At 53.6% G+C, this 14748-nt stretch overlaps 4 protein-coding genes across 4 annotated transcripts; 3 read left to right on the plus strand and 1 right to left on the minus strand.

The window, feature by feature from the left end:
- The first annotated feature begins 2951 nt into the window (after positions 1 to 2951).
- On the plus strand, positions 2952 to 4327 carry KVR01_002161 (uncharacterized protein). The gene is made up of 2 exons (XM_044793151.1): positions 2952 to 3479; positions 3606 to 4327. Exons 1-2 carry the CDS (start codon positions 3233 to 3235, stop codon positions 3806 to 3808), a joined length of 450 nt encoding a protein of 149 aa, XP_044647176.1. The 5' UTR covers positions 2952 to 3232; the 3' UTR covers positions 3809 to 4327.
- Positions 4328 to 4582: 255 nt separating this feature from the next.
- KVR01_003203 (uncharacterized protein) lies at positions 4583 to 8556 on the minus strand. The gene is made up of 3 exons (XM_044794838.1): positions 7932 to 8556; positions 5830 to 7867; positions 4583 to 5512 (listed from the first exon to the last, which is right to left on the minus strand). The coding sequence occupies exons 1-3, from the start codon at positions 8180 to 8182 to the stop codon at positions 4913 to 4915; spliced, it is 2889 nt and encodes a 962-aa protein (XP_044648218.1). The 5' UTR covers positions 8183 to 8556; the 3' UTR covers positions 4583 to 4912.
- A 1389-nt stretch (positions 8557 to 9945) lies between these two features.
- KVR01_003764 (uncharacterized protein) lies at positions 9946 to 11565 on the plus strand (the record flags this gene model as incomplete). The annotated part of the gene is made up of 1 exon (XM_044783330.1): positions 9946 to 11565. One exon carries the CDS (start codon positions 9946 to 9948, stop codon positions 11563 to 11565), a length of 1620 nt encoding a protein of 539 aa, XP_044648779.1.
- Positions 11566 to 11602: 37 nt separating this feature from the next.
- On the plus strand, positions 11603 to 13200 carry KVR01_002828 (uncharacterized protein; the record flags this gene model as incomplete). The annotated part of the gene is made up of 4 exons (XM_044783432.1): positions 11603 to 11728; positions 12392 to 12673; positions 12782 to 13103; positions 13172 to 13200. 4 exons carry the CDS (start codon positions 11603 to 11605, stop codon positions 13198 to 13200), a joined length of 759 nt encoding a protein of 252 aa, XP_044647843.1.
- Positions 13201 to 14748: the final 1548 nt, after the last annotated feature.

Below are 14748 nucleotides of genomic sequence, written 5' to 3' on the forward strand. Positions count from 1 at the left end.
GAAGGGGTCCCGTTCTGGCGCTCGTGGCACCCACGGATTGAAATGCACGCATCACGCACTCCGTAGTGCAAATGTCATACTGTTCACCTGCAGTTACTATACATGGCACACACACAGTACAGCACGCACTCGCCTAATAAACAAACCCACGCATATCCGCTGGGGCGGGAGCTAAGAGCTCTTCCGCCCCGGTCAAATCACCTCGGTACAACCTGCTCGCTGTTAACCTTCACCGAATGAGAACGGTCATGTCGACGTCTTCTGTGCTTGACCACCTCGACGAAGTGCGATCGGATCGAAGGTGCACAGCTACGGATTGGCTCTCCCGCTCTCCTCCCTCCTCTATAAAAAATAAGAAAAGAAGAAAAAAATCCGACACCACTCCGTCGTCGGTTCCGGCACAACAAAACCTGATCACCCATGCATGGCCATCACTTTTCCCACCCACACAAACATAAGTATGCCGTACACTACGCAGACATCAACATCATGCTACGCTACCAAGGTCTTGCACTTCAATTGAACCTTGTCACCCTCCGCGCCACCCACCCAGGCCACCCTGCCACCAACCCTCCTGGGCAGAGCCCAATGCTACTCGGCGGTGTTACATAGCTTGATCGGGTCTCCCATGCAGGTGCCTAGGTTGCTAGGCTGCCTGGCTGCTAGGTAGTCCTCCCTACTTGATGCTTAAGCTGTCGACCACCGCTGCGCCGCCAAGACCAGGGACTCGCAGGCACGCCGGCACAATGCTGTGTCCCCAGGAGCTCTTCGCCAAATCTTCCGAACAGGTGCCATCCTCGTCCAGGCCAGACGCCGGCAGACCCCGGTCTTCCCTGAGCTTGTGTCAGCCCATCTGGGACCCCTATGACGTCTGGCGCCCCCGATTCCTGGGGTTCATCTCAAGATTTAGGTTGACACCTGTGGCGAGGGCAATTCCTCCTCCTCCTACCCCAGGGCTGCCCAGGATGACACAGCAGTCTGCCCGTTGGCCTGAGACCCCTAGTAACGGTGTATTGGCCCGGACAATGAGCCCCAGTGCGGCGGCACCGCACCCCGCAGCCAATGAGGCGCCATCAGCCTCGTCCGCCGGCTTGCATCCACCCATCGGCTGTCCTGTCCCGCCAGGTCTTGGGAGAGCGAGACTGCGGCCCGCGGACGTGCAAGCCGGGCGCGATGCCCTTCCCTGGCTGGGCTGGCTGGCTGGCTGGGTCCTCCCTCCACCCAGCCCTGCACCAGCAAGTGCCAGACATGACTGACTCGCGGACCTGACAAGCCTGTCCGCCAAGCCCGTTGCATGCCTGCACTGCCAGATCGTATGGCAGAGACACGAGCATGTGGTGTTTTGGCTGGCTGCAAATACCAGTACATACGCATCACTCAAGATCACATCGAAGACGGCATAGCGACCTCATGTGTCGCTGCAATTCTGCCTGGTTCTTGTTTGCGGTTCCTATAATTGCCAATCTACGGGGTGGATGGACATCTCGACGGACCTCACTCCGGACCTTACTCCGGACCTCACTGCCCAACTAAGCTCGATACTACGACTCGAGGTTATACGCGTGCTCGAATAAGGTACACTCGCTACCGAGGAATCACTTCGGCAAAGTCAATAGCATGCTATTTGAATTCATGTGGTTTCACATTACATCTGGCATCTTCAGCCACCGAGATGTCATCTCCAGGACGATGCTAATTCCATACAAACTTTGGCCAAGACTTGGTCTCCTTGCGCCCGCCGGTTCTATGCGCGGCCCTGCGACACAAGAGGAAGAGTATTCAATTTTATTTTTCCACGATTGAATAGTAGTGTAGAACCGCGGTACACGGATAGGTAGAAGTGCCTCATTCTTGGCCCAGGGTCATGAGGAACTATGTTGCTGTGGTGCTGCTGTAGGGTACTACATACTAACGTGGGTGGCCCAGATTCCGACCACCCCCTAATTCCAACCACTTTTCATATATAAAATTATACTTTTCAGACAGACTTAATAAATCTAAATAAAATTCTATAACCCTAACTTTATACTTATTAAATGGCATTTTAAATCTATTAGTATAATAAAATACTAAAAAAATACTTTTTATATTTTAATATTTTTAAAAATAATTTTAAAAGTTAGAAATTTTAAAATATTAAGAAATATTAGGAGTTTATATATTAATACTAATATTTTTAACTTTAATTTTAATTTAATTATATCTTTTAAATAAATTAATTATAATTCTACTTTTTTAAAAACTTTAATAATTATTATTATTATTTAAATTAATAAGAGTTTTATTAAATAAGTATTAATAATATTTTTAAAATTTAATTTTTACTTTTTTATATAAACTTTTCTTAAAGAAATTATAAATATATTTATTTTATAAGAAATAAAATTATATTACTTAAAAGAACTTAATATAATATTATAAAGTATTTTTATATAAGAATAAATTTTTAATAATTTCTATTATTAATATTTATTAAATAAAACTAATTTTAATTTAGTTATAAATCTTTAATATTTTATTAGGAATTCTTAATATTTTAAGATTTTTAAGTTTAAAAATCTTTTTAAAAATATTAAAATATTTATAAGTTTGAAATAGTATTTTTATATAATAATATAATTAAATCCCTACTTTTTAAGTCTAGGGTTAGGGTTATAGGATTTTATTTAAATTTAATAGGTAGGGTTGAAGAGTGGGTGTCTTTATAGTGTATTTACACTAAAAAGTAAGTAGTTGGAATCTGGGGGTGGTTGGAATCTGGGCCGCCCACGTTAGTAGTAGTCGTGCCTTAGAATCAAGGGTTGCACCCGAGCAAGGGTCCCCCCCCGGCCAGGGACTGACCCCCGCCAGTACAAACCCGCAGCCTTGACACCGCAGCCTGCCAGCCTGCCAGCCTGCCAGCTCAAAAGCTGAAGCTGAGCTGGACCAGGTACCTGTGTCGAGCTACCCAAGCTACCCCAGGTGCCGGAAACTCTTTCGCGGCTCCCTGCCCGCAGCCCTCCGACGCCACCTGCAACATCGTCCATCCATCCCACCCTGCCAACCTGCCTCACAATTTCCACGACACCCGAAACGAACGCGCTACCTTCTATTCCCCGGCCCCTGATCCGTACTGTTCAGTCAGTCTCCTTTATTGCCCTCGCCCCTTTTTTCGCCACCATCACGCGACAATCCGCCCACGCCCGCGACACAAACACGCAACGCACGCACTTACCGATTTGCTTGCTTGGCCATGGCAGACAGGGGATCTCACCGCGGCGGAGGCGGCCGCGGAGGGGGTAACTTCCGCGGGCGCGGCGGAGGAGGAGGAGGACGCGGCGGTGGAGGGCGCGGCGGCGGCGGCGGCGGTCACCACCAGCGCGACAACCAGCACGGCGGCGAGGGCGGCGGCGAATCGCGGCCCAAGAAAGAGAACATCCTCGACCTGTCCAAGTACAGCGACAAGCAGATCACCGTCAAGTTCAACGGCGGCCGAGAGGGTGTGTTAGTCCCCATGCCTCCTACCCGCCCCCCTCCCCCATCTCCAAAAAAAAAAAAACAATTCTGTGGCACACGCGGGCCAGCTTGGCTGCTCAATGCTGACGTAGAACCTGTCTTAAAAACAGTCACCGGTGTCCTCAAGGGCTACGACCCACTCATGAATCTGGTCCTCGACGAGGCCAAGGAGACGATGCGCGACGATGAGGGCAAGGAGACTACGCGGTCCCTGGGCCTGACCGTCGCCCGCGGCACCCTGATCGTGTTGATTAGCCCTGTAGACGGCAGCGAGGAGATAGCGAACCCTTTCGCACAGGCAGAGGACGATTGAGGATACTGTTGACGAGGCTAACGAGGCTGTGACCACACTCAGAGAGGAATGGGGAGAGGAGGCATCGGCCCGGGCATCGATGAGGAGACATCCTTGATGCGAGATGTCGAAATCGAGACTATCTGCGTGCCCCTGGATTGCCAATGGGCAAACCTAGACTGGGCGGAGGCAGATCTTCTGAATCTGCCCCGTGGTGACGGATCATACAGTCTGACATCTCTGTTCATATCGGACATAAAAAAAAAGACCGTGACTAGATATTACAGCACTGGACCGGGCGAAGGAAGGGGAAACTTGCGTGGACAAATACCCCCCAAAAATTAAAAATAGGAAAAAGGCCGTCGATTTCTCCATGCTATCGTCGAGTCCGAATCGCGAGCTGCTCATTGCCCAAGTGTCCATCACCTGTGATGGTACATTATTGGCCTTGCGCCGAGAATTGGTCCACGTGAAGTGGCGAACTGGTCAGTGTGTTGGCTCAGTGTCAGAGAGAACTCATGTTTCATGCGCCAAATAGCGCCAGCCGAATCTTTGTGACGAAGACATGATGTCTGGTTTGCCCTTGAACAGTGCCAAAGCAGACGAGGTTCAATTCTGAATCCTGGGCGCGGTGAGCGTCCGGCTTTGCCCGCAACGTTGTGCTCGGGATCAGGACGGGGGAAGACGTATATGGACTTAAATACGATGACTGTCAAGGACAGCCTCATTGTTTGCTTAAAGTGTGGCATTTGGGAACGAGCTACCACATATCACTTGCGGCTCAGTCTCAGCATCTGTGTCATCTGTAAAAAGCCATCGGCTGATATTTGGTAGATGGTAGCGTGTAGGATTCAGATCATGAGTCTATATGCCTGCCCCTAATGGGATTGGCTCCATTAGACGCTGCGGGCCAACTCATTGCTGAGTTCCAATTTCACATACGAATCAATCCCGGTTGGCCCAAGTATGAGAGGTAATTGCTTGGTATCTTACATCCTACCCCATCCCAAGACCTACCGTGGAGAAAGAAACCAAGAAAATGGATGACATAGGAAGCAAGAATAGACGGCACCGTAATGCCCGGAGAGAAAGGTAGCAACGAGGAAAGTAGGCTGCTAGTTATCTCTATGTGCTGGCTTCCTTGCTGGCCTCCTGCTTCTCGCTGGCAGGCTTCGCAGCCTTAGCTTTGGCCTCGTGGTCGCCCTCGACGCTCTCCTTGGCGGGCGGGACCACCTCGTCTTCGCCAATCGCCTTTTGCTTTTGCGCCGTCTGCGTGTCGACGCCTTCAACGTCCGGGTGCGGCGGCGCGACCCCGACGGGCTCTCCCACCGCCTGCTGGTGGGCCTCCCCGAGCGGTGCGTCGAACTCGTTTCCGTCGGCGTCCACCATGCGTGTCCGGGTCTCATACCGCGTCTTGAATTCCACTTTGCCCTCTAGCGCCTTGACCTGCTCATCGTTCAGGATGTTGCCGTCCTGATCGCGGTACTCAATCCGCTCCTCGCGCTTCACTAATCGCTGGCCCGGCGGCGCCGGCGCCCCGCTGATGCCTGCTCCGCCGTCCTTGAAAAACTCATCCTTGTCGTGTATCGGCTTCTGGCCCTGCTCCTGCTGCTCACCAGCCGGCGGCGCCCGTGCAGGTGCCTCAGGTGCCTTAGAGCTCGGTACCGAGTTCTTGGACGTCGCGGACGCAGCTGGAACTCCCCCGAGGGTGTTATACTGCGAGTACTGTTACGTGATATTATACAATGTTAGCTACTGAGCCGCCAAGTCAACATTGGATCTCTAGTTCAATTATGGTATCCGGCACATCTCTCGCCTTGCCGCCTATAAACAATACCTCTAGGTCTGTAAAGTTATGCTGGCAGGACCTCATTGGGTACTAATCTGTTTCCAAATCGCAAGACTTTGTGCGAGCAAGGTGCAAAACATTATGGAGCGCTGGCTACAGCGATTCCTCCACTTGCCCAGTCATGTGCCTAGCCCTTTTGAGACAACTGTCTCTCAGGTACCTGTTCTGGGGGAGAGCCAGAAAAAGCACTTACATCATTGTAGAACGTGTTGCAATCGAAATCCCAGGAGTCGAACAGCTTGACGCGCTTGCATTCCGACTTGGTCCAAGTATTCCCATATGCGAGTGGAGCGTAGATCATGAAGACAGCAGCAGAGAGGACCAGGAAGCTCGTAGTTGTCGTCTTGTTGATGATCGAGTTTTCGCGGATGCCCAAAGCTGCAACCCGAGCAGTCAGGAAGTCGAAAATTTGGCAGAGCGCGATAACGGCGAAAGTCAGGGCCGGAAAGTAGTGGTGAAGGAAGAGCTGACGCTGCATCAAGTAGAATGGGAAGTAGTGGAATGCCCAACCAAGCACTGACATTCCGATCTCGTAGTCGAAACGCTTGAAAGTGACGTTGTCGTAGTCCCTGTAGCTCCGCTGCCACCTGAGGACAGCGACGCCCTTGAAAAGCACGTATGCCACGATAGCCAGGGTGGAGCTCCACCAGACTATTGGGTTACCGATGAGATAGATCTGGCGGTGGTCTCTGCCCCAGAAGTTGATGCCTCGCTTGAGGATCGGCCACGAGCTCGGGCGAGAGTCCCAAGCGTGCGATTCGACCAGGCCAGCGTTAGTCCTCCACATGACCTGCTGAAGTTCCAAGAACTTGCCAAAGAAGCCCGGGTTCTGGTAGTTGACCTTCTCGGCATCGGCACCGAGGACTGGGTGCTCGTTGTACTCAACATACCACAAGCTGTTAGGGAGTGTGCCACCCTTGGCACAGGTGACTTCTTGCTGCTCTGAGGCCCATTCAGGCAACTTGACCTTGTGAGAAAACAGGACGCAGCCAGTCATGATGTGTACCAGCTTGAACTTCGTCTCGATGGTGCGCAACCGTTCTTGAGCAACGCCTGCCTTGGACTGCTTCGCAATAATCTCAACGCGGAAGTAGTCGTTCGCGTCCCCCTCGAATCCCTCGTAACCATAAGCAGAAACCTCGTTTTGCCAGTCCTGCTCAGTAACCGGGGGTCTCACGTCGTGGGAGTGGAGCCGTCGGTGCGTGTTGATGTGGTACAGTCGCAGAACGTCGCCGTTCTTGATGAATGTTGGGTCAAGTTTATCCCAAGCTTCGGTTCCGTTGATGGGTTCACCGTTCATGTTCAGTGGCTGAGTTTGGTTCTCGAGCAACCACACGTTGTTCTCGTCCTTGTGAGGGTATAGCGTGATCTGTTGCTGCTTGCTACCGGTGGGGTACATCAGTGGGTGTGAGTGAAGATAGCCTCCTTGAGTGTTCACATGTCGGATAGAAACCCTGCTGCCCAACAGGACATCAGCGGGAACATCCTGCATACTCTTCGAGTTCAAGGTGGACTGGAACTCGGAGCTCATGAACCCGTCACCCTCGCCGGGGTTGACGAGGCAGAGGAAGTGGATGGCGAACATGGACAGGTAAACTGTGGCCGGGATCACAATCAGGCAAAAAAAGCGAGCCATGAAGTGCTTGAGCCAAACCCTGGCCGTGACGGTCTTGGTATCACCGAGCAAGACCCAGAGCTGGACCAGCGTCAAGCTTCCCACCCATGCAATCGTGAAGAGACCGACCCATTTGATGCTGAATGTCGCGCCGAGGCCAAGGCCGGTCATGGCGAGCCAGAACCACCAACTGGGCTGGAAAGCTCGGGAAGGGCCCAATTCATGCTGATTGGTGAACGAGAGGAATGCCATGGTCGTGAAAGCCGTTGCAAGGACTAAGGGCGAGTCGAGGAGGATCAGACGGGCCTGGGTGAGGAGACCGTTCTCGAAGATAATTAAGCCAGCTCCCATGGCCGAGGTGAAGGTCCGGCACCCGGAAGCCTTCAAGGTCAGGAAAATGACGGGGACCAACAGGATGCCGCAGATGGCGGGGAACATCCGCATAGCAACATATGGAACACCGGGCTCGATGTAGTCCTTCCCGATCTCCTTGAAGTCGAAGTCGCCGTTGAAACCAGCAAGCCAACCGAAGAGTGTGATGAGCAGTTTCGCTAGAGGAGGGTGTACGTCCATGAAGAACTTGCCCTTGATGTATTTCGAGGCGAAACCGCCAAAGCTAGGGGCCAAAAGCGTTAGCCGGGAACACGATGGTCCAACGAAGGGAGTGGTAGGCTACATACTGGACCTCGTCGAACACCACGCTGCTAGGCTGGTAGATCCGGAAGAGTCGAACGATGGCGGCGAGGATCGTCATGCCGAGCATGACCTGGTAATCGGAAACGGGGAGGAGGAAGACATCATTGTCGTCGACGCCTTCGGATGTGTAGTCGTCGGGCTTTCGTGCGCGAGTGTTTGGTTGCACATGGTTCTGTTGGGAGCGGGGGGAGGGTGGTCTCCCCGGTTGCGCTTGCGCGCCAACTGAGCGCGCCATGGTGCCAGAGGATCAAGAATTCGGAGTCGGACAGAGGCTTTTGGATCGGAGGTGCGGTGGACCTACTCAGGTCGCCAGGGTCGATTTGGGCTGGCGAAGTGGAATGGGGAACGGATTACGGAAACGATCGACGAGAAGTGAAGGTCATTAGAAGGAGGTGGTCGTCACGGGAGAAGAGGCGACGGACAGAAGAAAGAAGAGAAAGAGGCTGGGAGCCGGGGTCCGGGACAAGATGCGGATGGTGGCTTGTCCGTCCTGTCGCCGATACTGACGATGCAGCGGGATGGCCTCTGTCTTGTTCGAAGGTGGCAGAAGAAGGGTCGTGGATGGGGAAAAGGGGGATCAAAAAGATGCCTGCTTGCGTTGCGTGGGAGCTTAGGTAGCATTGTACGGCTGACCTGGCCTCTAAACTTTGGACCACAGGGGTCCCTTAGTCCCAGCTCTCCGCCCTAGGCCGCAAGGGGTGGGTGGGCTCAGCCAAGGGAGATCCAGTTGACACATGCTTCTCGACGATCTTCCGATACACTCCATCCCTTGGCCCTGGCCCGTTTCCTTCGCAGTCAATTTGTCAATTCTTCTAGAAACACAGTTGGCTTTTGGGAAGCTTCATCTGGTCTTTGCGATCCGACCTCTCCTCCACATCACATTGGGCAAACACACAAACCACCCTCTGACTGTCACCACATCTGCCAATGCGAGCACCACACTAGCGTTGGCATGGCGTGGCCATATTAGCTGTGGGACCACAGCTAGGAGAGCTGCTGTGGACACGACAACCGTGGGTCCCATTGCGGGTAATCTGTGTGGCAATTAGGCGCAAGCTACCTATAGGTACCTACTTAAGTACTGTCCCGTTTCGAAATCCAGAAGGGGCTATTCCAAGCTGCCCCCTTGTCGCCTACAACTCGACACCCTACAGGCTTGTCGTGTAGTATCAAATTAGACATGGCACGGGCGGTCTCTGGTACCAAGCGTCTGTCGTACTAAAATTGAATTGACGGCGCGTGGCTGGACTACTGTGTATTGGGAGTTGAAAATTGGGACCATCTCCATTCCGCTTTGTGAACAGCGTACTCTGTACACTCCAGGGCGTCCTTCACCTTGTCATACCTCGACTGTTTCCTGGGAAATTGGTCCGATGTTGATACGTTGGAACCTGTGACAGAGGACGGCCAGCCAACACCCTACGCGAATAAAAAGTCAAGAGGCAATCTTGTATTCACCACTCACCACATTTACTGTGCAACTCTGTGTAATGTCTTGTCTGTCTCGTCTATTGGGCAGGAGGGTGGCCTGATGTCATTCGTGTTGTTGTATCTACTCCGCGAATAAATACTTGTACCAATTCGAATACTTGACAGATTTCTCAAATACTTCTGGCTGGCTCACTGCAAAGCCCGTTGAGAGCTGTCTGATGATGCGCAGATGAATGGCCCTTTCGGCCCCAGCATCCAACCTCTTTATAAGTTTTTAATAATTGTTGCACATACCAACCCTCAGGGCCCCTGTCCGTCGGAGCACAGCTGCATACTCCAGGGTGGTGTGATTAAGAACTACCCCCGGTTCCCTTTCTGGTCACACCAAAGTTTACACCAGCCCCATCTGCCGCCTGCTGCGCTAACTTTTTTGGCCGAGCACTGGGTGTCACGTCCCAACCCGTCTGTCTGCCTCGAAACCACCAACCTCCCCAATCCGTCCATTGACCAAACCTCTGCACCGCACCGCACCACACCGCAGCGGGCCATCGCGTACGTTCATCGACCATGGCCACCTCTAACGGCGATGCTGCTGTTGCTGCTGCGGCCGCCGAGCTCGACAAGCTCAAGCCTCCACCAGGCATCGTCGTACCTCCACCAGGCGAGATTCGAGAAGCCATCGAGAAGACTGCTGGCTTCGTAGCCCGACGTGGAGTAAGTTTCGAGGAACGAATCCGCGAGAGCCATGGAGCCAACCCCAAATTTAGCTTCTTGAATGGCCAAGCCGATCCCTATAACGCCTGGTACGAGTGGCGAAAGGAACAGTACAAGTCTGGCAATGTCACAGCCCACGCCGCCGGTCGCGTTGGCGAGGATTTCGCGACGCCTGCCAAGGAGGAGCCCAAGGGGCCACCGAAACCGCCCGACTTCCAGTTCTCTGCACGCATGCCGCGCATCAACCAGAAGGACTTGGAAATCCTTCGGCTGACCGCGCTTTTCGTCGCGAGGAATGGGCGCCAGTTCATGACGACCCTGGCACAGCGCGAAGGCGGCAACCCTCAGTTCCAATTCCTGATCCAGAATCACACATTCCACAACTACTTTCAACACATGATCGACCAGTACTCGATATTGCTCCGGGAGGGCGGTGGCACAGGCGAGGGAACCAAGGCTCAGCAGGAGCGCGTGGAGGAGCTGCAGCGGACTGTCGACGACAAGTACCACGTGCTTGCGAGGGCCCGGCAGAGGGCAGAGTGGGCAAAGCATCAGGAGGCCGAGAGGATAAGGAAGGAGGAGCAGGAGGAGGAGGAGAAGCTCGAATTCGCCCGAATCGACTGGAATGACTTTGTGGTTGTCGAGACCATTGTCTTCACCGAGTCCGATGACCAGGCCAACCTCCCTCCGCCTACGTCCCTAAACGACCTGCAGTATGCTTCTTTGGAGGAGAAGAACAATGTCGCCATCAGCTCCAACCTCCGCCTCGAGGAGGCTTTCCCCTTCGACGACAATACATTCATCCCCGCGGCCCAGCAAACACTGCCCGTCCACCCGTCTCCCGCTGCGCAAGCAACACCCTCGCAATTCCAATCTCCTATGCACCCGTCATCGCACGCGGCCGCGCCTCTGGCGGCGCGTGGCAGATCGGCGCAGGAAGAAGAAGAGAACCAGAGGATCCAGGAGCGTGAGCAAGCACGCGCCCGTATGCAACAGGCTCAAGCGGATGCCAGAGGAGGCCCTGCCCAGGTCAAGATCAGAGAGACCCCCGTGCCCAGGGCGGCCGCACGCAACACAAACAAGGTCGGCGCGCAGATGGCAATCTGCCCGAACTGCAAACAGCAGATACCACTCAACGAGCTGCAGGAGCACATGCGCATCGAACTCCTTGACCCGCGATGGAAGGAGCAGAAAGCCAAGGCGGACTCGCGGTATGCAACAACTAACCTTTCCACGGTGGACGTGGCCAACAACCTCAAGAGGCTTGCAAGTCAACGCAGTGACGTCTTTGATGGGGTTACTGGGCTGCCAGTCTCCGAGGAAGAGGCAGCGCGACGGAAGAAGGTTGCGGTCAACGCTTTCGATGGCAACCCTGATGGGAAGAGCCAGGCACATATGAACCACCTGCAATCAGTCAACGTGGAGGAGCAAATCCGCGCCATCCACGAAAAGTTTGCCGGAGAGAAGAGATGACTCAAGGCAAGGCGAGGCAAGGCGACCGGCCTGACAGATGAAGATACTATTTGGCTTCATACAGAAACACCACACCAACCACCGTGTCACTATATCGAGGGCACCCGGAATCGGGCAGCCGCAGGTTTGGCCGTGGCAATGGTCTGGGGGGAGCGGAATAGGCGTCAGGATTGCTAGGTGAGACATGATGATTTGCGAATTGTGTGTTTGTTGTCAAGGCTTATACCAACCAAATGGAGCAGGTTGTTGATGCACCAATGCCCTCGTCATGCCGTGAGATTTGTGTCGGGAGAATAGCAGCAAATCATGACGGCTCTCTGGCCTCCCTTCTAGGAATCAGACAATGGCAAGGGAACAGCAAGCTACCCAAGTACCTAGGTATGTAGCCTGCCTAGGTAGGCATGCACTGTAGATGTATCACTCGCTCGCTCTGCATCTCTTCCGGGAAGCAGTAGCACCTGGCAGCGGCCAAACAAACACATATCAGCTGCAGACTCCAAGATAGACACCTTGAAACTTGATAAACTCGCCATGTCAAAAGCGACGCGGCACGTGCGCATTCTTTTTAAGGGCGATGCGAAGCGATTGACGCAGCAGATGCAGATGATGTAGCGGCGCCAAGCATTGCAGACCAGAGAGAGATTCCAGGCCTGCCCCGCGCTTATACGAGCACCTTCCAATTGATTGACAAGTGCATCCCCACCTTGGCCTTGTAGCTCGCTGCGGCTGCTGCTGCTGCTGCTGTCACGTTCACCCCAGCCACGGCCTCTCGCACTCATCACCCACACCGCGACAGAACAAGCCACCCCGGCGTCATCCAGGCGAGCAGACGGCGGGCCGCAAGATACAGAAACACCTAGAGGACCCTTGCAATACCGTCAAAACGGCTTCGAACGGCGACGACGCCCCGCGCGCCGATGGCGCTGCGGCACCGGCGACCCAGGCGCCGCCCATCTCTCCCACCTCTCCTGGCCCAGCAGCAGCCCCCAAGGGGCCTGTCTCCCGCTTCGCGAAACCCGTGATGCAGTCCATGTCCAGTCTCCCGGATACGCGCCAGCAGTCCTTCGACGAGATCTACGGCCCGCCCGAGAACTTTCTCGAGATCGAGGTGTGCCGCCCCCCACCCCTTCCGTAGTCTGCCCGACCGACCACAGGCGGGCGACCACACACCTGGGAGGCCCAAGCCAGCTGCTGACCATGCCCGTCGCAAAACCAGGTTCGCAACCCCCGGACGCACGGCATCGGCCGCTCCATGTACACCGACTACGAGATCGTTTGCCGGACAAACATCCCCGCCTTCAAGCTGCGGCAGAGTACTGTGCGCCGCCGGTACTCCGACTTCGAGTACTTCCGTGACATTCTGGAGCGTGAGAGCGCTCGCGTCACCATACCGCCACTGCCCGGAAAGGTGTTCACGAACCGGTTCAGCGACGACGTGATCGAGGGCCGGAGGGCGGGCTTGGAGAAGTTCCTCAAAATCGTCGTCGGCCACCCGCTACTACAGACCGGGAGCAAGGTCCTCGCGGCATTTGTGCAGGGTAAGCTGTGCGCCATTGGGGGTTTTGGGGGGCATGGATGTGACAGTGGCTGACATGACGGCCTACAGATCCAAACTGGGATCGCAACGCGTGGTGACTTCCGAAAATGTTCGCTCGCTTGACTGCAGGGTCCTCCTCATCTTCATCTTCCGTCAATACCACCGCCAATTACAACAGCAATTACTCCCCTCCCCTCCCCTCCTCGAACGACCGTCAACATCAACAATCTCGCCGGCCCACGAGAAAGCTGCGGAAACGCCCTCCTAGAGGCTGGGCCGAGCATCAGGCCCTCTTCAAGCTTGCGGACGATGATGGAAATGAAGACAGCACAGGAAATCTGGTTGGGGACATGTGATGATGAGGCGTGTGGGTTAATGCGTCTTGCAGTGGGCCAGATTGGTGACGGAGCATAGGGCTTACCTTGATCTTTTCTTCTTCTCTATTCACGGTCCTTTTTAGCATTGAAGCTTTGTTTCTTGATATACCACACCTTTACCGGGACCTGCGTTGTGTTTACCGGGATGCTTGAGACATTGTGCAATGCTAACCAAGGGTTTCGCAACGCTGAGGTCTTCTCCAGGCGTCTGCAATCTCATCTTCTGCTGTTTATCCTCTGAGGCGCCATCTGCTGTGTTCGGCTCTGCCTTGAATCGGGATTGACCTTGTTGCATGGGTTGGAAATCCAATATCGGGCACCGATGACATGTGTAGTGATCATCAAACCATGTCTTTGGTGAGGAAGGAAGGGCAACGTGACAAGTATGGTTACAGGCCATTGCTGACAATAAACGAGCGATTATTTATTGCAGTTGTTTTCGCCCATGTGCGCGCGCCAGCGACAATTGTGGAAGCAATCATGGACAATTGGTTCTCACTAGCGAATTGCACTATCTCAACACTTGGCTCCTAGGCTAGGAGTCCAACACTGTTTACATTTTGTGTCATGAACTAAGAACAAACATCTGGATTGCCTATAGTAAGTTCCAACAACACACTAACTATTCGTATTTTCCCATCTAAAAAGGGGGGATGCTGCGGTGCTTGATCAAAACATGAATAGCCAAAAAACCTGCGCCAGCCCGGAGTCGAACCGGGGGCCCATCGATGGCAACGATGGATTTTACCGCTAAACCACTGGCGCTTTGTTGAAATTCGGATAAAAAGTGACGTATATAAAGATTGTGGAAATTCATCGAGACAGCTGAGATTCCAAGGCTTACCCACTCCCCAGAGGAGCATTCGAAGCAGTGGACCGAGGCCATGCCGTATCCAGTCAGCGCTGCCTTACAACCCAGACAACAAGTCGTAATATTAGGTCACAGGGCGGTCTTATGGATCTGGTGGTATCAACGATGGCCAAAGCATCTCTTTTTCAAATGTCTAGGTGTTGGCGAGCGCAGAGAAACATGATGTGTCGAAAGCCGGGCCGTGGCTCGTATGCACGGGTTGTGAAGGAGACCAGGAGGGCATTTCCTCAGCACCACAACATTTACGGACGTCTCCGAAAGATCAAGGAGATGCTTCTGGGGAAGATACAATACTAACAGGCTTATTCGAAGAAAATTGATTACGAGGTTCTGTTGGTGGATCTTATAAGAGGCGCAGAGGAAAAGTCCGGGCCTGCCCAAGCTCAACTTGGTGGGCC

This window comes from Diaporthe batatas, assembly GCF_019321695.1.
Source record: "Diaporthe batatas strain CRI 302-4 chromosome Unknown Contig00003, whole genome shotgun sequence".
Lineage (NCBI taxonomy): Eukaryota > Fungi > Ascomycota > Sordariomycetes > Diaporthales > Diaporthaceae > Diaporthe > Diaporthe batatas.

Excerpts from the sequence above, each read along its gene's own strand:
- KVR01_002161 (XM_044793151.1), top strand. The coding sequence starts at position 3,233 with ATGGCAGACAGGGGATCTCACCGCGGCGGAGGCGGCCGCGGAGGGGGT. Across the intron at positions 3,480-3,605 it reads GTTCAACGGCGGCCGAGAGG|TCACCGGTGTCCTCAAGGGC; the intron begins GTGTGTTAGTCC and ends TCTTAAAAACAG.
- KVR01_003203 (XM_044794838.1), bottom strand. The coding sequence starts at position 8,182 with ATGGCGCGCTCAGTTGGCGCGCAAGCGCAACCGGGGAGACCACCCTCC. Across the intron at positions 7,868-7,931 it reads GTGGTGTTCGACGAGGTCCA|CTTTGGCGGTTTCGCCTCGA; the intron begins GTATGTAGCCTA and ends TTTGGCCCCTAG. Across the intron at positions 5,513-5,829 it reads GCAACACGTTCTACAATGAT|TACTCGCAGTATAACACCCT; the intron begins GTAAGTGCTTTT and ends ATCACGTAACAG.